General features: G+C 35.4%; 6 protein-coding genes across 6 annotated transcripts; 5 read left to right on the top strand and 1 right to left on the bottom strand.

The window, feature by feature from the left end:
- The first annotated feature begins 592 nt into the window (after positions 1-592).
- Positions 593-1,556, top strand: LOC106125490 (cuticle protein 7-like). Its single transcript, XM_013322716.1, has 4 exons — positions 593-624; positions 694-831; positions 1,237-1,403; positions 1,481-1,556. Exons 1-4 carry the CDS (start codon positions 613-615, stop codon positions 1,530-1,532), a joined length of 369 nt encoding a protein of 122 aa, XP_013178170.1. The 5' UTR covers positions 593-612; the 3' UTR covers positions 1,533-1,556.
- A 1,265-nt stretch (positions 1,557-2,821) lies between these two features.
- Positions 2,822-4,138, bottom strand: LOC106125488 (cuticle protein 7-like). Its single transcript, XM_013322714.1, has 4 exons — positions 4,084-4,138; positions 3,716-3,859; positions 3,206-3,372; positions 2,822-2,974 (listed from the first exon to the last, which is right to left on the bottom strand). Exons 1-4 carry the CDS (start codon positions 4,093-4,095, stop codon positions 2,923-2,925), a joined length of 375 nt encoding a protein of 124 aa, XP_013178168.1. The 5' UTR covers positions 4,096-4,138; the 3' UTR covers positions 2,822-2,922.
- A 698-nt stretch (positions 4,139-4,836) lies between these two features.
- Positions 4,837-5,810, top strand: LOC106125491 (cuticle protein 19-like). The gene is made up of 3 exons (XM_013322718.1): positions 4,837-4,895; positions 4,982-5,134; positions 5,510-5,810. The coding sequence occupies exons 1-3, from the start codon at positions 4,884-4,886 to the stop codon at positions 5,669-5,671; spliced, it is 327 nt and encodes a 108-aa protein (XP_013178172.1). The 5' UTR covers positions 4,837-4,883; the 3' UTR covers positions 5,672-5,810.
- A 921-nt stretch (positions 5,811-6,731) lies between these two features.
- Positions 6,732-10,432, top strand: LOC106125091 (uncharacterized). Its single transcript, XM_013322171.1, has 7 exons — positions 6,732-6,767; positions 6,912-7,289; positions 7,374-7,607; positions 8,808-8,966; positions 9,480-9,524; positions 9,608-10,006; positions 10,100-10,432. Exons 1-7 carry the CDS (start codon positions 6,756-6,758, stop codon positions 10,340-10,342), a joined length of 1,470 nt encoding a protein of 489 aa, XP_013177625.1. The 5' UTR covers positions 6,732-6,755; the 3' UTR covers positions 10,343-10,432.
- Positions 10,433-12,793: 2,361 nt separating this feature from the next.
- LOC106125283 (uncharacterized) lies at positions 12,794-20,068 on the top strand. Its single transcript, XM_013322398.1, has 6 exons — positions 12,794-12,830; positions 12,987-13,328; positions 16,179-16,502; positions 16,586-16,807; positions 19,379-19,687; positions 19,781-20,068. The coding sequence occupies exons 1-6, from the start codon at positions 12,819-12,821 to the stop codon at positions 20,021-20,023; spliced, it is 1,452 nt and encodes a 483-aa protein (XP_013177852.1). The 5' UTR covers positions 12,794-12,818; the 3' UTR covers positions 20,024-20,068.
- A 2,525-nt stretch (positions 20,069-22,593) lies between these two features.
- LOC106125274 (uncharacterized) lies at positions 22,594-24,194 on the top strand. Its single transcript, XM_013322388.1, has 3 exons — positions 22,594-22,664; positions 22,768-23,778; positions 23,871-24,194. Exons 1-3 carry the CDS (start codon positions 22,653-22,655, stop codon positions 24,120-24,122), a joined length of 1,275 nt encoding a protein of 424 aa, XP_013177842.1. The 5' UTR covers positions 22,594-22,652; the 3' UTR covers positions 24,123-24,194.
- The last annotated feature ends 3,530 nt before the right edge of the window (positions 24,195-27,724 follow it).

Genomic DNA, 27,724 nt, shown 5'->3' with positions numbered 1-27,724 from the left:
AGAGATAGCAAAAGTTGCCTGTCCTGCGCCTTCTGCCAGTTATTCGTCTGTAGATCCTGCAGGTCCAGCTCTAAGCCGTCTGGCTAGCGGTATCTGGGCCGGCCGATGGGTTAATTAATTTGTTATAGTAAAATCTATTTGATACTGGCAAATTTTGCAAAAGTTAACATTTATGTCTTCTTCTTCTTCGCATACTTAATTACTGAAGGTCATGCTTGTCTTGATATGCGTTTACGGCTGTGTCGAGCTGCCGCCACGCCGTCCTGTCTTATGCTTGTCTCAGTGCAGTCGTGACATTGAGAATGATTCATGTAATGTTATTATATTAAAATAATAATATATACCACTATAAATAAAAATATTGTACGCAAGTATTATACATTTTATTAATAGTTCGGAACACGTTACGTTTCACATTACGATTTCTAGTTTCAAATATTCTAACTCATGTTACGCTTTCCCTGTTACAATGTATTAAAAGTATTAGTAGAAATTTAACGACTGATATTAGCAAAAACCTTGGACAAGCATTTTTTGGTATATAAATCGAATATTTTATGGAACAGATATTATTTAACTGTTAGATTTACAAGACAAAATATCAATAACAAAATGTTCTCTAAGGTATGATTAGAAAATTATTCTACCTTCATTATTCTTTTGTTTCTTTAATGTTTTTTTTTCTTTTTTAAGGTTCTGTTCTTCGTTGCCATGACTGCAGTAGTGGTGGCTCAAGATCACGGTCACGCGTTCTCATCAAATCATATCTCACGATATGACGGACATCACGAGGCTGTACACGGACACGGTCATGGACATATTGACTATTTTGTAAGCTAACTAAACAGCTTTTTTTAATTAAACTACAACGTAGATACAGTCGGGCGTCTACAGAGTTGTGTATAGCAAGTACCTACACTTGAGGTTTATTCTTGTTTATCTATACATAGAATAATTGTGTTATAAACACATTTGCTTTATTTACTAAGCCTATTGAATTTAAAAATGTTTATGTATACATCTATTTTTATAATTAAAAACCCAAGATTGAGTTTGAATGATATTTATAATCACTATTGTTTTGGATCAACAATTCGACAAATATGTTTATGTGAAACCTACAGATTCAAAAATACGTTTAACTTCCTTATAATATTCCTGTATAAATAAAAGATGATTAGGGAAACAGTTCTATCTCCGATGAGGAACATTCGTACTTATTCTTGATGTTTTCAGACTCATCCAAAATATGAGTTCGATTATAAAGTAGAAGATCATCATACTGGAGACCAGAAATCACAGCATGAGCACCGCGACGGTGGTGCTGTGAAGGGAAGTTACTCATTGCACCAACCAGACGGCTCTGTCAGGCATGTGGAGTACTACGCAGATGATCACACCGGGTAATAATTAACTCTCAATTTACTGTAATCATTTTTTTTTCTTTTTTTTATTACTTTATATATTGTTTTTTTCACAGATTTCATGCAGATGTAAAGTACAGCACACATCATCTTCATCACCATTATTGAATTATATAAAGTCAGTCATAGTTTAGCGAAATAATATGATGTTATGTTTTGAAGTGTCCAAGAATTTCAAATATATTGGTATTAAAAGCATCATGTATAAAGTTTTTAAATAAAAATGGAAAACTACAAACATCTTTTTATTTTCCACACCATTTCAACAGTTGCCCTCTCTGAGAAGTTTTAATTAATATACTTTAGCAGGGCTGCATTTTCTGGTTACTGTCAAGAACAAAATAAAATGTCAATTGAAAACAAAAAGAAAACAACGGGAGTTGCGGCGGTGGGGGCGGGTCCATAATCTATGCCTACACATAGATCCTCATCTCCTCATCCTCTTCTATACAGTAAAATACAAATTAATAATCGCAATTGAAATCATCCTGTAGTTATTAGTATTAATAGCAAATGTTTAGCGACGAAATTGGTACTGACACATGCAAACGTCATATCATCTTATCTTACTAATATTATGAATGCGATAGTTTAGATGGAGGAATGAATGAATGATTTTATGTACGTATCTCCAGAACAAGTAAATGGATCTAGCCAAAATTTGACATAGTATAACATAGTCTGGAAAAACACATACTTAGACTTAAACGTTGTATTCTGCTAATTAAAAGTATCCCAAAAGGTAGTGTTTTTAAATTTAGAATCTCATTTAATACTGAAAAGGAATCATTTTCAGAGTAAATAAAAAGGATAAAATCATTTTGGTAGACCAAAATAAAATTATAGAATCCGTTACACAATAAATCAATTTGGTCTTTAACGGAAAATTAAACTTCCCGAATTATTCAAGTTCAATTGTTTTTTTGCTAATGCATAATGGAAAGTATACATAGAGTTGTTATGTAAAGTACTTTCAGCGATAATATTTATTTTTACACTATTTATAAATCTTCTTTTTGTTAACATTCATAACGTAAATTTATATATAGGAATTTACATAGCACTTGTTTTTCGCAATTTATTTCCGTGAAAACTTTATCGACCACGATACAAAATGTAGGTTAATCTTCAACGCAACGAGATTATTTTTAAAAACATTTTTTTTTGAATTCTCTCTTCTTTTAATGAAGCTTTAAACAGCAATGATAAAATATTTCAGGTAAATAAAATCATTTACCAGCAAATCTATATTTTAATATAGATTGCTAATCCTATCTTACTTCTTACTAATATCATGTTTGCGAAAGTTTAGAAGTAAGGATATAGAAAATAGTCATTATTGACAACATTAAAAAAATATTTTAATTTTTTAAATTCTTTATTGAACAAGTCTTGTATACAATGTCAAAAAATCAACAATTAGTAAAAGTAAATCTTTTATTCCCTAAAATTAGTGAATAGTCAACATTTTGCTGTTAACAGCAAACAATTTTAACATTTAGTGGTGATGATGAAGATGATGAGTGCTGTATTTAACATCCGCATGAAATCTGAAATATTAGAGAAAAACATATTATTGTATGAAAATTAAAAAACAATACAATCTTTCTCTAAATAATGTACAGTAAAATCAAGCATCGTACACACCTCTATGCCAAAGGCCAACACTACTCTGGCGTTGGAAATGGGTATCGATATGCACATAAATATTATATTACATTAGTCGGACAAAAGCTAATTGCTTGCTTTTAACATTAAAATAAAGATTATTTAAATTTTACCCGCTGTGGTCGTCAGCATGATAGTCCACGTGTCTATCGGAGCCGTCTGGCTGGTTCAAATAGAACCCGCCCACAACCACGTCGCCATCACGCTGCTCATGTTGCGATTTCTTATCGCCCGTGTGGTGGTCCTCTACTTTGTATTCAAACTCGTACTTTGGATGAGTCTGTTTAAATAATACCTTACTTAATATTTCGAAAATTTAATGCGAAAGTTTGGATGTATAGATGTCCAGAGCGGTCAATGGATCTCGATTAAATTTAGCACAGGTGTAGAACATAGTCTGGAAGCACAAATAGTCTACTAATTAAGTTTTTTTTTTAATTTGGGACGGGTCATGTTCTAATTAAAATGTTAATAATTTATAGCTTTTAGCATTATACAAACTCCACTCCACACATGTTTTCAACTAATCCGATCAACCCGTGCAAGGAGGCGTTTGCTGAATTTCTATTCTTGGATAAACGTGACTGTATGACACATTATATTAATTTCATGACGCAACTCACATAATAATCGAGGTGATCATGGCCATGATCATGGCCGTGCACAGTCTGGTGATGTCCGTCGTGGCGAGAGATGTGATTGGATGAGAACGCATGACCATGATCTTGAGCAATCACAACTGCCACGATAAGGGTAAAGCACAATATCTGCAAATTATAGTAGTTAAAATCAAAAGTTTTTTGTATTTTTATTAGTAATGACTATCGAAATTTTATGTATAATAGTTTTGGAAATTATTTTGGAACACTAACTGGCTTAGAAGAATCCCCCTTTTCAGGTTCCTAATACATTTTCTAGAATAGTTATAAGTTTAGTTCACAATCGTATTATAAGAAAAAAGCCTATGAATTTTTCATAAGCGTATACTGACCTGAGAGAACATATTTATGCGTGAGTAACTAACGTTTTACTACAAAACGGAAAACAATACTGATATATGTAGAGCAGTATTCATGATTTTTATAGTAATATCACCATTACATTTGCAATATTTTAATCAAGGTTGCAATAGTTTCATATTAGGTAATATCTAAATTAATCTAAGAATTTATATGTGAATTAGAAATTAAAATTTATTTTTTATAAAAAAATTAAGTTACAAAAAAAATCATAAGACACACAGAAAAAGGTTAAGTGTTCAAATGGAATAAATTCGTAATTTACAAATCACCGTGAGAATTTTAATTTCGCGATGTCTACCAATCTTCACTTGGCCAGCGTGGTTGACTATGGCCTAATTACCCCTAACTTAGGGTAGATTCCGAACCCCCCAGTGGGGACGTGTAGTGAGCTGTAGATGATAAGCGTTTAAATGTACCCATATTTATCAATTTCAAGGAAAATAATTTATTACATTTAAAAGTATTTGGATCATAAAACAAAGGTATTCTTCGAAAGATTTAAGCTCTGTTTTATACTATTTTTGAGAAAAATATATTGCATATTGTCATCGTTTTATTATATCCAAACAGTATATTTAATTGACCTTGATCAACATTTTTTTTTTCTGTCGCAAGCTATTTTCTACGGAAATTTGTGTATTATGTGAAAACGTAGCCTTGAAATTCAGCATGAATTTAGATATAAGAATTGCAGTTTGCGTGATTGATATATCATTCAACTACGTGATCTGCAAGTAACAATATCTTGTAAAATCAGGAAAACTTAAAAATGAGTTCTAAGGTATTTATTACATAAACATCAAAAACATCAAAAAATGAGCTAAAATTAAAAAAAAATTCTAAGAATACAATTTTGTATTTTTGCAGGTAATTTGTTTTGCGGCAATAGTCGTATTAGCTTTTGGTATCAGCCAAGCACATGACCATGGCTTTTCATCAATACACATCTCTCGCCACGACGGTCATCATCATCCCGTTCATGTCCATGGCCACGGTCATGGTCATCACCATGATTATTACGTAAGTATTCACAAATGCCATATTTAAAATGGGTTAGGGAAATTATCTAAGTCATGATTTCTTGAAAAATATATGCACAAGTCGCTAACTACATTATTTGTTATGTATTCAATATTATTCCAATATCATCGTTTAATTGAAACCTACTGTATCATCAAAGATTTATTTAAAGATTGGTCTTGTTGTTCATTTATCCCACTGTATCTCTTCTTATTTATCTAGTAAAAAAGCAAGCCTCGACCTAACACTTTTGTCCGGCATTACAATGTCCACAATTCAAACCTTATTTTAGGATCAAAATTCAATTAAAGTTGAGTTTTGTCTCTATACTTCTTACTTTTAGCGAATATTTTTTAATGAATTTATTATTTTTAGACACATCCTAAATACGAGTTCGAATATAAAGTAGAAGACCACCACACGGGCGACATAAAGTCCCAGCATGAGCACAGAGATGGCCACAAGAGTGAGAGCGGGTACTCCTGGCACGACCCTCATGGCACCGTTAAAGTGACAAAATATGATTCTCATCATTAATGAGGAAAAAACCTTTATCTTTTTTGTACCGTCAATAGCCGAATGATATTTTTCTTACAGTATTTTTTGTATAATATTAAGCCCTTGTTTGTTTTTACCCGATTGATAAAAGGGTAATGTTATGTCAATTTTGTTTTGATTGTTATCCAATTAGATTGTTCCAATAAAAATAATGTATAATTTTTTATTTATTATTATACTTTATTTAATAAGACTTCGTGTACTCTTATAAACTTAATCTTGACAAAGAAAAAAAATCTTTGATTAAAATTTTTCGTAACTGCTCGAATTTTGTACTCATTCCTTAATCGCGTTACAAGTATGGTATTACATTATTAAGTGTAAAAGTGTAACGTCAAATTTGATTGGTGGCAATTATTGACACCAATTAGCAACGCATTCGAGAGAGCCGAAACAAAACCGGCCCGTGTTACAATTGACCGTTGATAAATTTAGTTATGTAATGTTGCCAACCAATGTATGTTTAATTATAGTACAATTCTTACAAAGATGTAAAGTAGGAAATCAGCTTATTACCTTTTAATTCAACAGGAGTAAATAGGAGTAACTATCAGTCTGCCATTAATAAGGCTAAGTTGAAAGTGTGACAACAGAAGCATAAGACAAAAACAATTATTACTTCAAACTTTATTGTGTTCTATATTTATGTCGCCTGAGATGTTATATTTCACTGCGACATATTTTAACAGTCTAAGCAGTTGTATTATTAATTTTTATTATCTTTTAAAAGGAAATATTATTAAGATTTTATTGAACTAGTAAAGTGGCAATCATTTGAACTACGGTAGAAACATAGGGAAGAATCATTTCGATAAGTTATAAGTAATTTAATTGTAATTTTAACAAATAATATTAGTCATGGAAATGTACTTATTGGTAACTGAAATATTATATTAAATACTCTGCATAACTTGTCCTAAAATGGATAGAAGTAGCCAATCGAGATAATACAAAAGCTGTAACTTTTGACACGTCGACCTTGCAGTTGATAAAATGGATATATATAAGGAAGTCTTACTTTAAATCCATATCAGTTACTTACAAGCACTGTACAAGTACAATCATGTTCACAAAAGTAAGTGAAAATATAACTAGCAAAATATATCTGGAATTTATAATTATTTTATTAAATTGTAACTAGCAACGGCAAATCTATGCCTTCAAACTGTCCTTGATATTAAACTATTTGTGAAAATTTAACTATTTAGTATAATTACAGATCTTAGCTTTGAGCGCCGTCCTGGCAGTGTCTGCGGCCGGTCTGTTGCCTCAGGCGCACTACTCCTCAGCCGCGGCTGTATCCTCTCAGAGCATCGTCCGCCACGACCAACCTCAAGCCATCCACGCGGCTCCCGTTGCCATCCACGCTGCTCCCCTTGCCTACCAAGCCGCTCCCATCGCCACCTATGCCGCCCCAGCGCGTATCTCTGCCGGTCATGCCGTGTCCTCTCAGACCATCCTACGTCACGAGCAGCCGCGTGCTTCATACGGCATCGCTCCTCTAGCGTACGCCGCCGCACCAGCTCACTACGCCGCTCCCCTCATCAGCCATGCCGCCCCCGCCGCTAGGCTCATCGCCACCCACCAAGACGAATACGTAAGTTAAAAACGTGTTAGTACATATACATTTTTTAATATCTTTAGTTTTGGAGATATTAAACTTGTTATGGTTTCTTTTTAGGCTCACCCCAGATACGACTTCGCGTACTCTGTAGCCGACGCACACACTGGTGACAACAAGTCCCAGCACGAGAGCCGCGACGGTGATGTTGTGCACGGTGACTACTCGCTCCTCGAAGCTGACGGCTCAGTGCGCACCGTGCAGTACACAGCCGATGCTCACAATGGATTCAACGCAGTCGTCAGCCACTCAGCTCCAGGACACCATGCCGCCCCAGCACGCGCACATGTTCTCGCCCATTATTAAACTAGATCTAGAATAGACCAAGGCTTTTGTTACTATTTATTAAATAAAATATATGTGTAGTATCAAATAAAATATATCTTTTAATTTTTTTGCCTTATATGTACACGATTTGAATACTTTCGAGTAATAACACCAAGTCTCCAAATAGCAATAGTTTATTACACTACATGAAATGAAAAAGCGCTCGGCTCACAAGAGAGTAACAGCAGCTACACGTTTCCATTTCCTATCCCGGAAACTAGCCCTTGCTACGTGTACATCTACATTTACATACATTTATAAGCCTTTTTACTGATTTCAATTTATACAAGGAAAGCTCTATCAGGCTCCTGTAAACTGCTAATTCTTATGTTATGGAATCTGTTATTTGGTCATAAAATTTCACTGAGGTTGAGGACGGCATTCCTATTATTATGTGAAAATACGGGATTCGGCATTATTATGCGCCCTCCTATAAAATACATTTTTTTATGTTAACGAAAAATTAAATATAGATCGATATGAAAATAAATTAAACTTTATTTCGTCTCCTTTATTATTCGTGTATTACGATTGTTAAACAAAAGAATAGCGATACAATTTATAAAGGATTTACATTTTATTCTATGGTATTTAAAATCGTAATATTAATTTAAAATGGATGCAGTAAAGGTACCATATATGAGATAATCGTAGAACTCAAAATGACAATAAAATGAGCGATGGCAGATCTCTACATTTTACTGTACATTGTTAGAAGACAAAGTGATCCTATGCGGGTTTCGGTTTTTTTCCTTTCGAGTTACGGAACCGAACAGAACGGAAGTTTTTACTAATAAACGGAATATAACCGGGAAGGTTACTATTGATATGACAGAAAAGAGATCATATATACCCTATCCATCTGGACGAAGTAAAGGTGAGTCACTAGTATACTTCTAAAGTGTCAATGCAGTTAAATTGAATTGACGATAGAGGCCCTTTTTTCCAGAGGGGAATGCTTTAGGCATACTCCGCGCCTCGGGGAAGGCACGGTAGTTATGTGGGATTCTCTCCCTAATGGGAGCATACCCACTAAACCCTTCGGTTCCCTCATAGCCATAATGTGGGACGCCACGGGATCGTGTTAACTTACCACCGCGACGCCCCATTGACTAACCCGAGAATAGGGCTCCTCAATGCGCCCCCAATGGGGCGGTGCACCCGTAGGCGCTCCTCAGAGACTACACCGTGCAATGCAGGTTCGGGATTCCCCGCCCTGCCCCGCTGATGCCGCCTAGGGTTTATAGAGGTCCACCTCTTGGCCCCCGTCTTCATCAAGAAAGAGGCCCGGACGATAGAGGCCCTAAGAACCAAATAACTGTGATGGTACAATGATGTTAGTTTATATTTAATTTAAAATACATATTCTAATACTATTATTATTTAATTATTGACATTTATTTTAAATAAAATTGAGGAAAAGAATAAGAATTATATATAACGTATAAACTTACATAATAATCAAAAATGAATTAGAAGTAAAATTTTATATATTTCCAATAAAACAGCCCATCACTATTGTTCCCGATATTGTACTTATTATTTTTTTCTAAGATAAGTAGCCAAATCGACCTTCTAGTGTACTTGAGAAGCTAGCAGAATGTTAAATAAATGAAATGATTCATCATAAAAAGTATTTTCTATTAGAGATTTTGGACTTATACATTTTATATTTTACAACCTTTATTTTTTTATTTTAAAAATATTCTATTACTTATAACTACTTACACAAAAATACTTTCACATAAACCACTATGAATCATGTCAAACTGCTCTTGACTTGTCGACCTTGCGGTCGTTAAAATTTACTTACTATAAAAGCTCCCCAACCAATGAAAGATTTATCAGTTGAATTTCATTGACTTTGACATCATGTTCTCTAAAGTAAGTTCAAAAAAATATAAGAATGCGTGATGCTTGAGAAATTTAATTAATAATAAATTAAACATAATAATTTTTTCTTACAGATCCTCGCTTTGAGCGCCGTATTGGCCGTAACCGCGGCGGGTCTTTTGCCCCAGCCACACTATTCTTCAGCCGCCGCTGTCTCCTCCCAGAGCATTGTGCGCCACGACCAGCCACAAGCGATCCACGCCGCTCCCGTGGCCATCCACGCCGCGCCCCTCGCCTACCAAGCCGCTCCCATCGCCACCTACGCCGCCCCCGCCCGTATCTCTGCCGGTCATGCCGTGTCCTCTCAGACCATCCTGCGTCACGAGCAGCCGCGTGCTGCATACGGCATCGCTCCCCTAGCATACGCCGCCGCCCCCGCTCACTACGCCGCGCCCGTCATCAGCCACGCCGCGCCAGTCATCAGCCACGCCGCGGTCGCCCCTAGACTCATCGCTGCGCACCAAGACGAATACGTAAGTTTTATAAAAAAATAAACACAACATAGTTCACAATAATTAATATTGTTGATAAGTACCTCTTATAACAACTTGTTATTTTTGTCACAGGCTCACCCCAGATACGACTTCTCGTACTCCGTGGCCGACGGACACACCGGCGACAACAAGTCCCAGCAGGAGAGCCGCGACGGTGACGCCGTGCATGGACAGTACTCCCTGCTGGAGGCCGACGGCTCCGTGCGCACCGTGCAGTACACCGCTGATGACCACAGCGGCTTCAACGCGGTAGTCACCAACTCCGCTCCCGCGCACCACGCCGCCCCCGCTCACGCAATCCTCGCCCATCATTAAACATTGTCCATAGCCAATCTGCCTCATTGTGATAATTAAGTTATTTAAATATGATTTAAGATTTCAATAAAAGCTGTAATTAAAGCATAACATGAATTTTCTTTTTGACAACATAAATATTTATAAGTTTAAGATGATATGCCTTTCTAGTGTCCAAGATGCAAGATATTTAGCAAGGAAAAAAAAAATAGGTAAGAAGTAATTGATTAATTGGTGACAACGGAACAGTTCGGCTTAAGTCGAAAGATAAATAAAATCAAAAGTAGCACTATCTGCTAATTGAAAAACAAAAAAACCCGACTGACTGTTCTCCTATAACACTTTTGGGTAGAATACGAATCAGGCAACCGGTGGTCACGATCAAACTCAAATACATAAAATGATACATAAAAATATAACTTCGTGCGACAAATAGTATCCACTTGAATTTTTAGATTGTAAACTGGAACCCGCCATTATGTTTTAAGTTTACGTATATCAGCATTTAAGTATTGTAGAGTTAAAAAACATAGTGTACTATATTATCGTGCTATTCTAAAGAGGATTTGGTTGTTAAATATTTAAAAATAACTAATATTTTGGCACCTAAATAATGAAACCTTCTTCATTGCTGAATTTTATCTTTGTTTAGTTTTCTTATACATTTGTAATTACTAATGTACATAACGAATCTACACACTTACTCTACACGCTACTAAAAAACTTCTCTTCATGAAGAATCGTAACATTTAAATGACATAAAAAATGAAATAACCCATTTTTTATTATATATTGTAAAATAAAATGTCCATCACAGTCTACAAGGAATAACGCAAACAAGGAAAAAAGCAACTTTATCATTTGAAATTATCTACTCTAGAAAAATTGTTCTTTAAATTACATATACAGCTACAGCATGAGCGGAAATTTTAGACCGAGTATCCATATTTTTTGACCAAAACTGGCCAAAGTTAAGTGTAGCCTTTTATGGAACCAATAATCAGAAACATATAACAAACTATCCAACTGTCGCGAATTAAATAAAGTTTCCTGCTCCTTTGGATCGTCGAAAACGTAAAACAGACTCGGATTTTTTTTTGTATAATTCTGAATTTGGAATTATAAAAAACATACCAAAGGGTTGACCAATTAATCAACTTCAAAACTGCATAAAAACTTATTACTCCACCTAACATATATTTTTAGTTAGGGACCGTCAAACCTTGTAACACTAGGTGGGTCGATAGATGTGTCCGGGAGTGTAGTTACATACGAACTCCGATCAATTTTCTTACAACTACATTATTATTTTTGAACCTTATGTACAATACTCTGAAGAAAACGAAGAAGGTTTCATTAATAAAAAAATGGATTAAAACAAATGAATGAATTTGATTACTAGTGCTGTGACGTTAATTTGATTAATAAGGCATAATATCGCCGACCTTTGAAAGAAGATGGTACTATCAAAAGAAGGATGTCTGTTAGTAATAGTCTGTTAGTAGTAAGAAAAGCAGTTTCAGACTCAACCCGGAGTTGAGTCTGAAACTGCTTTTCTTTAAATAAAAAATAAATAAATAAGCAACGACGCCTTAACATACAGCAACCAAAACTGTCAATTTTAGTTGAAAATTAATTCCTATTTTGGAACATGAAAAGTCTGTTTACTAAACAAAAAAAAAACAAACAAATTAAGCTGAGTCTTAGAGTGAATCTCTGAATAGGAAAGCATTTACTCATACTCCGATTGTCTTACTTATATTATAAATGCGAATGTTTGGATGGATAAATGTTTGTTAGAAGATATCTCCAAAATGACTTAACGTGTCTCTGTGAAATCTATATATATAAAAGAAAGTTGTGTTAGTTACACTATTTATAACTCAAGAACAGCTTTACCGGTATGGCTGAAAATTGATGAGGAGCTAGCTTAGAGCCAGGAGACGGATATCGGAGAATATTTATTCATTTTATTTTTATTTAGTTTTTCGAATTTATGCTTTGAAGAGCTGCTTTTTTAACTTAATAATATTATAAATGCGAATGTTTAGATGGATGTGATGTGGATAGATGGATGGGTGTTTGAAGATATCTCTAGAACGGCTGAACGGATCTCGATTAAATTTCGTATAGAACATAGTCTGAAGGTACACTATTTTTTTTTATATATGCACGCGGACGGAGTCGCGGGCGACATCTAGTTTGGTATAGATATAAAATTGGTCTGGAAAAACACATAGGTCACTAATTTAGTTTTTTTTAAGGAGAGGGCGAGAGCTAGTGATTGATGATTTCTTGCACAATAAAATATGAAAACAATAGTAAAAGTGTATTTTATTTTTATATTTAACTATAATATAAATTACACCACATGCAAAGTAAATCATATTGAGGTAGCTTTTAACCTGTTGACCTTGTTACAGCCGAAATTCAGCTGCTATAAAAGCTCTGTGACCAATGCAAGCTTTATCACTTGATATTCATATCCGGTTAAACCATGTTCTCCAAAGTAAGTTGAACGACATTCTTTTATTGGATATTTTTATTTAATTAAGATTTCAATCTATAAATACATCTAATTTTAATGTAAATAAGTATATTAAAATTTATAACAATAATTTTCCCTGTATGAAGCTTGCGATGTTTAAAAATTTTCATTTTACAGATTCTCGCTTTGAGCGCCGTACTGGCCGTAACTGCGGCGGGGCTCTTGCCCCAGCCACACTATTCTTCAGCTGCCGCTGTCTCCTCCCAGAGCATTGTGCGTCACGACCAACCACAAGCCATCCACGCTGCTCCCGTCGCCATCCACGCTGCTCCCCTGGCCTACCAAGCCGCTCCCATCGCCACCTACGCTGCCCCCGCCCGTATCTCTGCCGGTCATGCCGTGTCCTCTCAGACCATCCTGCGTCACGAGCAGCCGCGTGCTGCATACGGCATCGCCCCCCTAGCATACGCCGCCGCGCCCGCTCACTACGCCGCGCCCATCATCAGCCACGCCGCGCCAGTAATCAGCCACGCCGCCGTCGCGCCTAGACTCGTCGCTGCGCACCAAGACGAATACGTAAGTTTTATAAAAAAATAAACACTACATAAATCGCAAAAATGAATATTGTTGCTAAGTACCTCTTATAACAACTTGTTGTTTTTGTCACAGGCTCACCCCAGATACGACTTCTCGTACTCCGTGGCCGACGGACACACCGGCGACAACAAGTCCCAGCAAGAGAGCCGCGACGGTGACGCCGTGCACGGCCAGTACTCCCTGCTGGAGGCCGACGGCTCCGTGCGCACCGTGCAGTACACCGCTGACGACCACAGCGGCTTCAACGCGGTAGTCACCAACTCTGCGCCCGCGCACCACGCCGCTCCCGCGCACGCAATCCTCGCCCATCATTAAACATTGCCAATAGCCAGTCTGCCTCATTATGATAATTAAATTATTTAAATATGCATAATTTAGATTTCAATAAAATATAATGAAAACTACAAATCTATTTTATTATTATCCGGCTCACGAGGTTTTCACATGTATGAAAGATTTCATGACATTCGATTCTTTTACATCCCGCTATCATAGGGTATCTTACATGAATTAAAATCTCAATTCGAAATCTCAGTGGCCATAACTTATTTTTACCATTACTAAATCTTTTTTTTTGATATTTTTAAGTATATTCTAATAAAAGAATTTAAATTATTATTTTTTTAAATCTTTGCTATGAATACAGCATGCATCGATAGCTCTATTTCATCTATTAGAGTCTGTGTCAGTGGGTTTTGTTGTTTTTTTTTTATTAAGTTTCAGACACTTTAATAAACTTTTACTTAACGTATTTTGTTAAGGGTCATCGTTATGAGTCAAATAATTATTTTGTTGGGATAAAATTATGTTAGACCCAAAGAAAATTTAATAAAAAAAAATAATGAATTGTTTTCCGTGACATCATTTATTTTAACAACTCTGAAATTAAAATCCTATGTCATACCTAACAAAAGCTACCCATCGCAAAGTATAAGTTATTTGCGTACTTTGACTGCATTTAAGATTAAAGCAGATCATTAATATTTACTGTCAATAAATTACTGTTTATAAGAAGTAACATTAGACGTCACAGTGGTTCTGACTTAGAAAAAAATTAAAAACACTAAATAAGACAATGAGCTAAATAATAAAATTTATAATTCACTTGATTTTTTAAACAGGCACAGGATGCGACCGGAGTTCAATAACAATGCTATAATTATTGTTTAAATCTCCTTATCCTCGAAAGATGAATTACAACAAAATTTTGACTGTACAAAGATTCTATACCCAAAAGATTGTAATGAAAAAAAAAGAAGTTCCGCGGCAGGTTTTACAAAACTTACATCAATTTTGTTGAATCCATCGCTTCTTACCACTATTTACACTTCGACAAGTTGTTACATTTGGGTAATAGAAAATCAGATTATAAAACCAATAGTTATTATTATTGACTCTGTAAATGATAGCACCGACCTGCATTTCACAGAACCAGTCAGTATCAAGCTCTTACTGGTACGAGAAAATCCTATGTACATTTACTTCTCACCAGAATGAAGTGATCTTAATATTCTTTCCTTGCACATAGAACAAAGGATTGGAATACATTGCAGATGTAATTTCGTCAGCATTACTTATATCTAGGGTAAAATCGCGATCACTTTTTAGGGAAGCATTAATGGGATAATACGAGAAAAAACAATTGTATGCCATTTTTGGTTTGCGCTAGTTTAATAATTATTAACAAAAGAAATATTTTACTTAAATAAATATTTAAAGAAGCGAGCTTATCACCATTTAAAGGCCGGCAACGCATCTGCGGTTCCTGTGGTAATGCTGATGTCCATGGGCGTCGTTGAACACCTCGGTGTTCCCGCTGTTCGTTTGCCCCCTTCTGTTGTAAAAAAAAAACTATATTTTACTATCGGAAAGGCACATACAAAGTTATTAATTAGTTTCCGTCTTTGCTTAATTGTATATCCTGTCCAAATTACAACGTCGTTATTGATTTAGATGTCGAAACTAATTAATTTACAACTTGTACTTACTATTACATTAGCTAGACAGATGTTCAGCAATGATATATATACGTTGTTATGTAAGTAACTTAAATAATATATAACATAAAGAGTATATAATACTTGAGTCTAGATTGCATCAAACTAAATAAAAATTTAATTACTCAATTTTTTTTTTTTTTTACATATTAGCAGATTTTTTTTGGAAATTTACTAATATTTCTTTTACCATTCCAACTAAGCTCTAGGCTTGTGCTAGGATATGGTTTACGACAATAGTCGAATGGCGGGATTCGAACCCCCGACCTCGTGGTCGGAAATCCGTATCCTTAACCATTAGGCTATTGACACTTTTTATTAAATAGACGATTCATGATGTTCAGTCTATTTAAATATTTTTCCTAATTATTTTGTACCGTAAGTTTCCTACGTTTCTTTGTAATTTAGTTTTTATTGTAAAATATTTTAAGGTATGTTAACGATTCCTACTAGGAATAATTGAATACCGGAATTTTAATTTATTTAAAATTTTAGGCAATATTGCTATGCGTGAAAAAAGTATGCAAAACTACTTTCCGACACGCTGACCTTGTCACAAGTAAATCTCGATCAATATAAAAACGAGTCATATCACCGAAAGTTATATCAGTAGTTGTATCGCAACACTTACAAAATGTTCTCCAAAGTAAGTGCCATAAAATATGATAGCAAATATTAATAAAGAACATTTGATAAACATTAATTTTAACAATTCTTACAGATCCTCGCATTGAGCGCCGTACTGGCGGTGTCAGCGGCGGGTCTCCTGCCCCAGGCGCATTATTCCTCAGCCGCAGCTGTGTCCTCCCAGAGCATTGTGCGTCACGACCAGCCGCAAGCCATCCACGCCGCTCCCGTCGCGATCCACGCCGCTCCCCTCGCCTACCAAGCCGCTCCCATCGCCACCTACGCTGCCCCCGCCCGTATCTCTGCCGGACATGCCGTGTCCTCTCAGACCATCCTGCGTCACGAACAGCCACGTGCTGCATACGGCATCGCTCCCCTAGCATACGCCGCCGCGCCAGCGCACTACGCCGCTCCCCTCATCAGCCACGCCGCCCCCGCCGCTAGGCTCATCGCCGCGCATCAAGATGAATACGTAAGTTATATACGAGTTACTACTTAAATTTGTTTAAATATCTGTGATTCTGGAGATATTAAACTTGTTATCATGTTATTCAGGCTCATCCCAGATACGACTTCTCGTACTCTGTGGCCGATGGACACACCGGCGACAACAAGTCCCAGCAGGAGAGTCGCGACGGCGACGCCGTACACGGCCAGTACTCCCTGTTGGAGGCCGACGGCTCCGTGCGCACCGTGCAGTACAGCGCTGACGACCACAGCGGCTTCAACGCGGTTGTGACAAACTCTGCGCCGGCGCACCACCCTGCCCCAGCCTACGCTCCTCAACACATCATCGCACATCATTAATTTGACAAAAAATCCTTTATAAATCTTAGAACAGTCATTATTTATTGCAATAAACAATAAAAATATAGATATGCTATATCATTTATGACTCCAGTTAGGGTTGAAATATTCGTCTAAATTTTTTTTTAATCCACAATTAATTGTGTATCTGTTTGTCAGTTTATCATTATATTTCGTGAAGCAAAGCAGAAGAACGTGACACATATGTCACATTCACAGTCAATGTAAAGAAATTCATAAGACTTTAAATAAAAATCTTTAATTTTGAATTATGCTGGAACATTGGTTAATGAAATAAATCTTCTAAGAATATTGGTAGAGATACGAAACTGACATATTTTCTTCTGATATATAGTTTTCGGTCAGGTCAGGTCAAGCGCCAAATAACTACGCCACCTACGCTATTAGATTTTTTAATCTACGTTAAAAAATTCACGAGTTCTGTATCAAAACCAGAATCAATTGGCTACACAAAGTAACCATATCTACATTTTTCAGCATGGCCTAGAAATATTTTTTTAACTAGATAAAAATTTTATTAATTTATTTATTTTCATAACAATGCCCAAGTCTTGGATTCTTTTGTGGACTAGCAGAAATAAAATGTAAGGAGTTACATTAAAAAAAATCTGAATACTGTCAAGCAACGACGAAGAAGGTTTGTATTGAAGCTTATAATAAAAAAAACTATACAACATATACTACTTTCAATTTTATAATAGAAACTGCTATAACTAAAAACATATTATTGTTTTCTCTGTTCTTTTCCAAAGAACATGAAAAGGACAGCAATAATGATAAAACTGAATCACATTAATTTTGAACTCTCAAGTGAGTTTACATAAATTCTGTAACCTAATCGTACAATTTGAAGCTCTTGAGACGTAGTCTTTCCAACTTGAATGAAAAACACAATGAAGATACATGTAATTTAAAATATATCACTAGGAGATTAGTGACGGGCTTTTTAATGATAAAAATATTCTATATTTAAAAAACTCAAGATTTAAACAAGTGATTTTCTAAATACATATGTTATTTTTATAAATCGGCGTGTTTTCGATATATTAACTTGGGGAACAAACAATATGTAATATTGTATTAGATAAACCAAACATAATCATGAAGCAAAGTTTATTTAGTGCGCCAATAGCCTAATGGTTTAGGGTACGGATTTCCAATCACGAGGTCGGGGGTTCGAATCCCGCCATTCGACTATTGTCGTAACCATATCCTATTACAGGCCTAGAGCTTACTTGGAATGGTACAAGAAATATTAGTAATTTAACAAAATCTCCTAATATTCTCAGTATTTGTGTAGCACAGATAGCATAAGGTCTAAGGGCAGTTGACCTTTGCGTTTTTATATGTATATTATATGTATTATATACAATGTGACTTATAAGATTATGTGAAGGCCTCTTATTATACATTTATTTTTATTTTTTACACATTAAATAACTTTTTCCAACCGATGATTAACCTTCTAGTCAAATAAAAGTGTACTTAGTCATTTTTATTAAATTCGATTATGTATTGAAGTCACTATTCCCCAATTCCAGCAGTTTTGTGACTTAACATACCATCAACTTACTTTTTATGAATACTTTTCCGTAAACAAAGAAATATCGTTCTCAGCATAGATAAATTAAAATCAGTATTTTGCAATCAAATTTCAAAATTTTCATGTACTTTTCTTCTTCTTGAGGTGCCTCACCGACTAATGAAGGTTGGCTTTCAGTTCTCCATATTGTATCCAGTATCTCTTGTCTCTTGCGAGGCGAAATCGTTGGGCGGCACTCGCTACCCCTGTGTCTCGGATGTTGCGCTACCAGGACTTCTTTCTGCGACCAACACTCCTTTTACCGGGAACTTTTCCCATCAAGATGAGTTGGATCAGATTGTACTTTTGATATAAGATTACTTTTGTATATTAGTTGGTGGCAATAGAGTAGATGGCCACCTGGATTAGCCGAAATAGCGAAGGGACCACTGTCTATAGACAACTGTAAATTGCAGATGCGTTATCTAGCTTTAAGTTTTTTTTTTGCTAAATTTTGGTGTTCTATCGATTACGAAAATAAAGTGACTGGTATGTCAGCCTTTTTATGTCATAGACTATTATTTCATTTGAAGAACCATTTCAGAAACAAACGATATTGTATTACAAAATGTATGGCGACTAGTTGTCTTTCGAAGAACATTACATATGTATACCCTAAATTTTTATGACCACAAAAGTACGCACGTTTTTTTTACACGTTGACCTTGTTGGAAGTTAAGCTCGATCAATATAAAAGCAAGCCGCGTTTACGAATTGCATATCAGTAGTTGTATTGGTACACTTACAAAATGTTCTCCAAAGTGAGTGAAACGAAAAATATATATTATAATTATAGTGCAAGTTGATAAGGAATTATAGATAGACATTAATTTATACAATTATTACAGATCTTAGCTTTGAGCGCCGTATTGGCAGTGTCAGCGGCGGGTCTCCTGCCCCAGGCGCACTACTCCTCAGCTGCCGCCGTCTCCTCCCAGAGCATCGTGCGCCACGACCAGCCTCAGGCCATCCACGCCGCTCCCGTCGCCATCCACGCCGCTCCCCTCGCCTACCAAGCCGCTCCCATCGCCACCTATGCCGCCCCAGCCCGTATCTCTGCCGGTCATGCCGTGTCCTCTCAGACCATCCTTCGTCGTGAGCAGCCGCGTGCTGCATACGGTATCGCTCCTCTAGCATACGCCGCCGCGCCCGCTCACTACGCCGCGCCCGTCATCAGCCACGCCGCGCCAGTCATCAGCCACGCTGCCGTCGCCCCTAGACTCATCGCTGCGCACCAAGACGAATACGTAAGTTTTATAAAAAAATAAACACAACATAATTCAGAATAATTAATATTGTTGCTAAGAACCTCTTATAACAACTTGTTATTTTTGTCACAGGCTCACCCCAGATACGACTTCTCGTACTCCGTGGCCGACGGACACACCGGCGACAACAAGTCCCAGCAGGAGAGCCGCGACGGTGACACCGTGCACGGACAGTACTCCTTGTTGGAGGCTGACGGCTCCGTGCGCACCGTGCAGTACACCGCTGACGACCACAGCGGCTTCAACGCGGTAGTCACCAACTCCGCTCCTGCGCATCACGCCGCTCCCGCACACGCAATCCTCGCCCATCATTAAATATTGTCAATAACCTTATCTAGAATTTAGTGATAATTAAATTATTTAAAAATGCATAATATTTTAGATTTCAATAAATGATAATGAAAGCTACAAAGGTTTATTAATTTAGTCTTTCCAACTCACCATTATTAAGAAAAGCTAAAAGAATATTGGCATTCGCAAGATTCACGTGCAATGGAGCTGCTGTGCAGACTTTTTGGCTGCAAAGTTTAACTAAAAAATTGCTGCGATTATTTTTAAACTTTATTCGTTTTCAATGTCAATCAAGTTAAGTATAGTATATGTTTATAGCCATAGTTCGTAGCAGCCAAATTATGTTTTTTTTTTTATTTTAGGTAGCTGGCTGTAGTGATCGATATGAAAAATGAAAATGAAAAAAACCTTTATTGTTATACACAAGAAATTCAAAATTCAATGTTACCTTGGCTCCTTAACTAGGAAGACCTGTACCATATTAAACCATAACATTGTAACATTTAATTATAACTGGTGCATGCAAACTCGCCACTATGAGTTAGAAAAGATAATAACAATAATTATCAGATTTACAAATACAGTATCATAAAATTTGATGGCTTTCTTTGATGAGCTAGATTGTCTGAAGTGATCTATGACCTGTCCTCACGCAAAATATACGCTAGAAGTATAGTTACAGAAACCGTAGCCCTTACTACTAGTACTTCTACTACAAATACTGCTACTACTACTAGATGATAGTGTTTAATTGTTTTATAATGCATGGGAGGAATCTGCAAGCTCATCGACAGATAGGTTTTTATCATGTTATTGGATAAGCCCGGATGCACGTGACTTTTCGTTAAGGCCAATTATGATTAAATAGCTTTTTTAATAAAATAATTTAATGATAAGTTGTTAAAATATTTAATATTTTATTTATGTACGGTTTATTCGCTCGTACTAATTTATTTAAAACGTCAAAAAATCTCTTGCTGTTTATGAAAATAGCCGTGATTTATGTGATTCAAATTTTTTAAAAATACTAGAGAGCTATGTTAATTTATAATCGAGATAAACTTATACATATACAAAATATATAAACACTGAAAAATCACAACTTTTTTTTTAACCAAAGACATTTAACATGTAATAGACAGGACCCAATAACACATTATAAACCAACATGTACTATCAAAAAAGATGCAGATACTTCTGGTACAGTTTCGTTTAACATACTTAAAATATTCGAAGCATATTGTTTCCTCTTTGTGGAACAAGATATAGCTATAAATATATAACTATGTTAATCACTAAGTTTAGCAAAAGTTTTAAACTGTGAATCTTTATAAACGGAGAGGCGTGGAAAAATTTATTTTTAAGAAAATTATAATACCTTGGTGACTAATCGTTAGTTTCAGGGACGAAAATCTGTTACATAATCTTTGACAAAAAAAAAAACATAAGGATTTTTTATACAGGGGTTTTGGTCTCAAAAATCAGCAATAAGTTACTTTGAGTCAAGCATAAAAATATGTTCTTAAAACATAGCACATTTTTAGCAAAAGCAAAGCTCATTGAAGCTTAAATAAAAGTTGCACGGAATCCGTAAAATTTTTAAATGTCATTGACCAACTGACATAACTGCATTGACGGTCATTCGAGCTTTATTTCTCCCTTCACATTTTTATTTTTGATTGTTGAACTTCGAATAAACTTTAAACGTTAATCTACTTATCTTATCTACAAGCTTAAATCTATCGCTTACTTTTAACTAAATCACGAACTATTTATTTTTCTAAAAGGCTAATAACGTTTGATATTAAGTTAGTAAGCTTCAACTGTGTAGGTCAAAGTCAAATATATTTCTTTAATACAAACAATTGATTTAAAAATTAAATAAATCGTATTGTTTATAAACAGTACTTTTATAATTCCGATGAAAACTAAACCAGTACAGTCGGCTTCGTAAATATTTGAACACTTCCACAACTTTTGTAACTGGTAACAGGTATTCGCTTACAAAAATATGTATCCACGAATACGTCAATAAAATGTTATCATAATCGGAAACATATGCACGGATGCGTGTATACACATTTTTGAAACCAAAGACATATTGGTACTAGTTATTAAAGTTCTGTTTGTATGTATATTGATGTAGCTGACTGTACAAACGTAGCGATAATTGATACAATGTTGAACAAAGAAATGGGAACTCGTTCGAGAGAATTTCTAAGCTCAAGTTTGACTCATGTATTTACAATTGAAGAAACTCATATTTTTATTCCAATATTGTATTTGTGAAAAAAAAACTTTAAGTATATTAAATTTGCAATCTATGTCACAGTAAACTTTAATATTATAATATACAAAAGTTGAGAAGAATCAATTAAAATTAATGCCTAAATTATTTGTCTTAAAATTAATTAAGGTCTGTAATAACAATAATTCTTATTTTTTTTATCTATCATTAACAAAACAGAACTTCATTTCTTTATTGATCGCCTTTCACTTCTTTTTAAACATGATTATTATGTAAGACGATACTATTAAGTTCACAGAAAAATACAAGTAATTTACTCGTCGACCTTGCGTTGTGAAACACAATTTATATAAAAGCGACTTTTTACAGGACGAGTGTATCAGTACCTGCAGAACACACAAAAACATGTTAACTAAAGTAAGATACTGCTTTGTTATCGTGCTAATTTAAAAAAAATATTGAAAAAAAATCATCATCGTATATGTTCACATTTACCTAATAAACATAATAATTGTTCCAGGTATTAATTCTGAGCGCCTTTACGGCGATAGCGTCTGCTGGGCTCATTGCTGAGCCACATTACTCATCGGCTGCAGCGGTCTCATCGCAAAGCATCGTGCGCCACGACCAACATCAGACCATCCACGCAGCACCTGTGGCCATTCACGCCGCTCCGATCTCATACAATGCCGCTCCAGTAGCTTACCATGCCGCTCCTGCTCATATTGCCACAAATGCTGTGTCTTCTCAAAGCATTTTACGCCATGACCAACCTCGTGTCACTCTCGCAGCTGCACCTCTTGCCTACACTTCGGCCCCAGCTCATTATGCAGCTTCACACGTAAATTACGCCGCTCCTGTTTCTTACCAAACATACCCAGCTCGCGTATCTTCCGGCCACGCCGTGTCTTCTCAAACTATTCTGCGTCAAAATCAACCTCATGTTACTTTAGCTGCGGCACCTATTTCTTACGCTGCTGCACCGTCGTACTACGCGGCTTCCCACAATAATTATGCTAGCCCCATATCTTACAATGCGTCCCCTGTTCGAGTTTCTGCAGGTCATGCTACATCTTCCCAGACAATTTTGCGTCATGATCAACCACAGCTCGCTGTTGCCGCGGCACCAATTTCATACGCTGCTCCTACTTACGCTGCTATTCCTTCTTACGCAGCCACTCACGTTAATTATGCTGCTCCTGCAACCTATACATCGCAAGCGCGCTACACCGGCGGTCACGCAGTTTCTTCTCAGAACATTGTACGCCAAAATCAAGGCATCTCCTCCATCGCCATTGCTCCGTCCACTTATTCTTCTCCCTCCTCACTCTACACTTCATCCTACGGACATCAATCAAGCCCCATTCAACAAGCATCTATCCACGGTATTTCCTCTCAAACAATTCTCAGCCACGCCCAACCTCATGCCACGGCAGCCATCGCCCCTGTTACCTACGCAGTCTCTGCCCCATCTCATTACGCGGCTCCTAGCCATGGCATCATAGCAGCTGCGCAACACGTAGAAGAATACGTAAGTTTATAAAAGTATAATACCTACTTGTGAATTTAACTGTAATATAATGCATATTTTCAATGTTCAATGTGGATTACTTATAATTCTAGGCTCATCCCAGATACGACTTCTCGTACTCCGTGGCCGACGGACACACCGGTGACAACAAGTCCCAGCACGAGAGCCGCGACGGTGACGCCGTGCACGGCCAGTATTCCCTGTTAGAGGCCGATGGCTCCGTGCGCACTGTGCAGTACAGCGCTGACGACCACAGCGGCTTCAACGCGGTAGTCACCAACTCCGCTCCCGCGCACCATCCAGCTCCCGCGCACGCTCCTCAGCACATCATCGCACATCATTAAGTTCCTTCTAGTCATTCGTTAATGGTCAAACATATAAGTGTTACATATAAGTAATTTAATAAAGAGAACATTCAAAAATATATATATTTTTTTAATAAAATCCCTTTTTACAATTACTAAAGATACCATCCCTACAGTATTCACCAAAATCTATGCATCCCTGGGTTTTGAAAATTTTCTTAGCTTTGTGTAAGAAGGAACTAATTTTTATCGTTACTGTGATATTAAGTTTATTCTAGGTTTCTTTTTTATTAAATAACCAACTGATTCGAATTATCGTTCAAAATACAAACACCAATTGTAGTAGAGTAAATAGTTCAAACAATCTGACTTCAAGATTTACCATCAACTTCACTAGGCTGTTGCACTACCATTCTTATTTATTTCGTAGTTCCTTTGTTTTTTTTGGTTACATACTTACGTCTATATACTTGAACGACAAGACTATGGGAAAAACAAGACATAGGGTAACATTTATGTTTGAACGAAAATTATCGATAGTCACCAACCTCATACAAGTTAGAAGTCGAAGTAGGAAGATACCTCGAGATAGATTTATCTCGAATAAATTGTTTACCATAGTTGTTGTTACCATAAATGTTTGTTTTGAATAGAAAGAATAGCAATTATACGAATCTTGTACCAAATAACTGCAAAATCAAGTTTCAGTCTACTTTTAAAAAATTCCCGCATCAAAACTGATAGAAATAGGCAGACTGCATAATTAATTGAAAGAAAACAAAAATAAAATAATAACTGCCACACTCAAAATCTTTGATTAGCAACTAAAGTAGTCCCACAGGTAAGATTGACGAAAATTATAAAATGTGTCTTATTTTAACAGTTCGTTTTAAAATTGGAATTATTTCTAATTACGAAGTAAGCCTCCAGTATCTCAGCTCTGATTAGATGTTTGTATAAGACATCACTTATATACTATGGTTATTTAAGTGGGACAAGGTCGTCGTGTAGTGTCACAATATTTTTATAATTCTAAAAAATATTATAATGTATATACGAACCAGTATTTTGATAATTAAGTTACTTATAAATAAAGTATTAAACGTTTTCCATGTCTATAACAGTAAGTTCATCCTCTCTTATAAAAATATCTTCTTTTTAACAGCTATTCTGAAATAAATTATAATTTAACTTTGAAACATATCGATTTATACAAATAAATATTAACATGTACTATGTTTGTACTTTGTGAGAGTCAAAAAACTTATTTACAAAACTAAAAGTTAGAATTTAGATTTTACTTTTTTGTATACGTAGAGTTGTTGCCGCGTGACGTCATAACGTGTTTCGATAAGATCTTGTAGTATTTATGAATGAAACCAGAAATGCTAAAGAGCGTCTATATTTAGCGCATCATCTGTCACGGTCGGTCAAAAGTCACTGAACCGATCTCGCATGAATGAAGATGAATCATTTTCAAGATGCGGTAATATTTTTTTATAAAGGCCTTTGCAACCTGTTCAAATCTTTACATTACCAATATAATAAGTTGAAATTTTTATGTCCCTAACTAATAATGTAGCTTAAATTAAATTTATAAAACAACTTAATAAGTAGCCTATGTGTTGTAGACCGTGCTCTACCTCTATGCCAAATTTCTGCGAGATCCATGAAACCGTTATGAAGATACCTTCAAACAAACACACATCCATCTACACATGCGCATTTACAATATTAGTAAGACTTATATAATTAAATGTATATAATATAGATCCAATAGTCAATTAAATTATTTTATGGGAAAAAATATTTATTTTTAATGTACGAGTACGTATATAATATGTTACTTCACGTTTCATAAAAATATCTCGTTCACCATTCATATCTTTTGTATGACGAAATTACAAAAATATTCTACAATGGTTTTAACTGTCAATTTCAATAACTAAACAAGTCATTGGTTCAATTTAAAAATTAAGAATTGTCAGTATACATGTTATTTACGAAACATAAATATTTCAACAAAACTCCGGTACTCGATCCCGCCCACTCAATTTGTATCAAGCGAATTAATAAATTAAGGAGTTCAATTCCATAGAATATTTCATTGTAAGTCGAAAAATGGCCCAGATTTAAGGTCACGGATAACAAGTCAGATATTTGACCGGTTCATGTCGGCGTTACGATATTCTTTGCATAACACGCATTCGAATCGTAGATTTAATTGTATGGTACAAGGGATAAGAAACAAAAATTAACATTAATAAAATAAGACTAGTCTTTTCTCTATTTATGGCAGAAGACACATCTCTTATTTAAATTACTATATAATATACAAATTAAATATACAGGATCCATTAAGCGTGTCTTAATTTTTATTACATTTTTAATATTACACTTTCAGGAAGAACTTATATTTGAAAAGTCGATGAAGATTTTCGTACGTAACGATTTAAACCAATTTGCATTGTACCACAATGTAATTCATTCAGATAATATCTAAGACATGTTTTGTAAAAACTAAGTATTATAATATAATTAAGGATAAGAAAATAATTTAATGAAAATCAATAATCTTATAACTTGGACCACAGTCATGCTTGAGCGCCGCAGGCATTGGCCTCTAAATATGAACGAACGCCGGGTGTCAACAAGTTTTAAGAGACTGCTTATTTAAAAGAGATTAGTTTTCGTAACGAAAAATACTTTCCTTCTTTATTACGTAGATATAGTTTACAATTACCAAAATATGACTCGTGTTCTTAATTAAATTTTACAAGATCACAATGAAGTATCATGATATCCGGCTTTAATAAGTAAAGATCTTTTTATCTTAGGAATCAGACGTAACACTTGTATCAATATTTTATATTAGCGCATACTTTTTCCATAAGAAAGACATTATTTAATAAATATATGCGATATAATAACATACTTACATGTAACAGTTAACAATTGCTATGAAAGTTGATGCAGTTAAGAAATAAAATGATTTAATCATATTTAAACAGTGCGCTGCAAATAAAAGATGCAACAGCTGGTCAAAATAATAATAATAATATTGAATAAATAGAGTATACGAATATGCATCTCTAGTAAAATAAAATGGGTGAAATTACGCGTTCTAAGAACTATAATTTTATTTAAATTCAGCTTTCGGTCGTTATTCAGACCGAAACTGAGTGTTCGAAAATAATGCCTGTCTGCAGAATGCCTGAAAACCACGAAAGACATTCCCCTATACTATCGCAAAGGCGGTACTGAAAAATTAATCCTTAACAAATTTTTAAATGTCAATAAAGAACAATTTCTAATACTCATTAGATAGAAAACAAAGACGTTAAAATAGTCATAAGATTTATAGGAATGGATGTTATTAAACAAGTTCTTTGTAGCATCCGTGATGTGTTAACTTCTCAATAACACTTCACAAACAATAGATAAGAATGAAATAATAGCTTACATCATACATCGCACAGAAAGATGTTAGTAGTTAACAAATGTGGTCAGTGAGAGTTCACTTTCATTTGCTCGTGAGAAGCAAATTACCAATTCTCAAATATTTCACCGAATAATTGGACCAATATTTTTTTTTACTCTGTGACTTTTGGTGCTTCACGTGGTATTAGGAAGTTAACACT

Source organism: Papilio xuthus, unplaced genomic scaffold, assembly GCF_000836235.2.
Source record: "Papilio xuthus unplaced genomic scaffold, Pxut_1.1 DF825928.1, whole genome shotgun sequence".
Lineage (NCBI taxonomy): Eukaryota > Metazoa > Arthropoda > Insecta > Lepidoptera > Papilionidae > Papilio > Papilio xuthus.
The sequence above is the reverse complement of the archived record's forward strand: the minus strand, read 5'-3'. Positions and strand labels throughout refer to the sequence as shown.

Bases quoted from the DNA above. Each gene is read 5' to 3' on its own strand.
- LOC106125091 (XM_013322171.1), top strand. The intron at 9,525-9,607 runs GTAAGTTCAAAA...TTTTTCTTACAG, and splicing joins TTGACATCATGTTCTCTAAA to ATCCTCGCTTTGAGCGCCGT. The intron at 10,007-10,099 runs GTAAGTTTTATA...TTTTTGTCACAG, and splicing joins CTGCGCACCAAGACGAATAC to GCTCACCCCAGATACGACTT.
- LOC106125274 (XM_013322388.1), top strand. The intron at 23,779-23,870 runs GTAAGTTTATAA...TTATAATTCTAG, and splicing joins CGCAACACGTAGAAGAATAC to GCTCATCCCAGATACGACTT.
- LOC106125283 (XM_013322398.1), top strand. The intron at 13,329-16,178 runs GTAATCAGCCAC...CTCCTGCCCCAG, and splicing joins TCATCAGCCACGCCGCGCCA to GCGCATTATTCCTCAGCCGC. The intron at 19,688-19,780 runs GTAAGTTTTATA...TTTTTGTCACAG, and splicing joins CTGCGCACCAAGACGAATAC to GCTCACCCCAGATACGACTT.
- LOC106125491 (XM_013322718.1), top strand. The intron at 5,135-5,509 runs GTAAGTATTCAC...TATTATTTTTAG, and splicing joins GTCATCACCATGATTATTAC to ACACATCCTAAATACGAGTT.
- LOC106125490 (XM_013322716.1), top strand. The intron at 832-1,236 runs GTAAGCTAACTA...TGATGTTTTCAG, and splicing joins ATGGACATATTGACTATTTT to ACTCATCCAAAATATGAGTT. The intron at 1,404-1,480 runs GTAATAATTAAC...TTTTTTTCACAG, and splicing joins TACGCAGATGATCACACCGG to ATTTCATGCAGATGTAAAGT.
- LOC106125488 (XM_013322714.1), bottom strand. The intron at 3,373-3,715 runs GTGAGTTGCGTC...TTATTTAAACAG, and splicing joins ATGATCACCTCGATTATTAT to ACTCATCCAAAGTACGAGTT. The intron at 2,975-3,205 runs GTAAAATTTAAA...CTAATATTTCAG, and splicing joins CATGCTGACGACCACAGCGG to ATTTCATGCGGATGTTAAAT.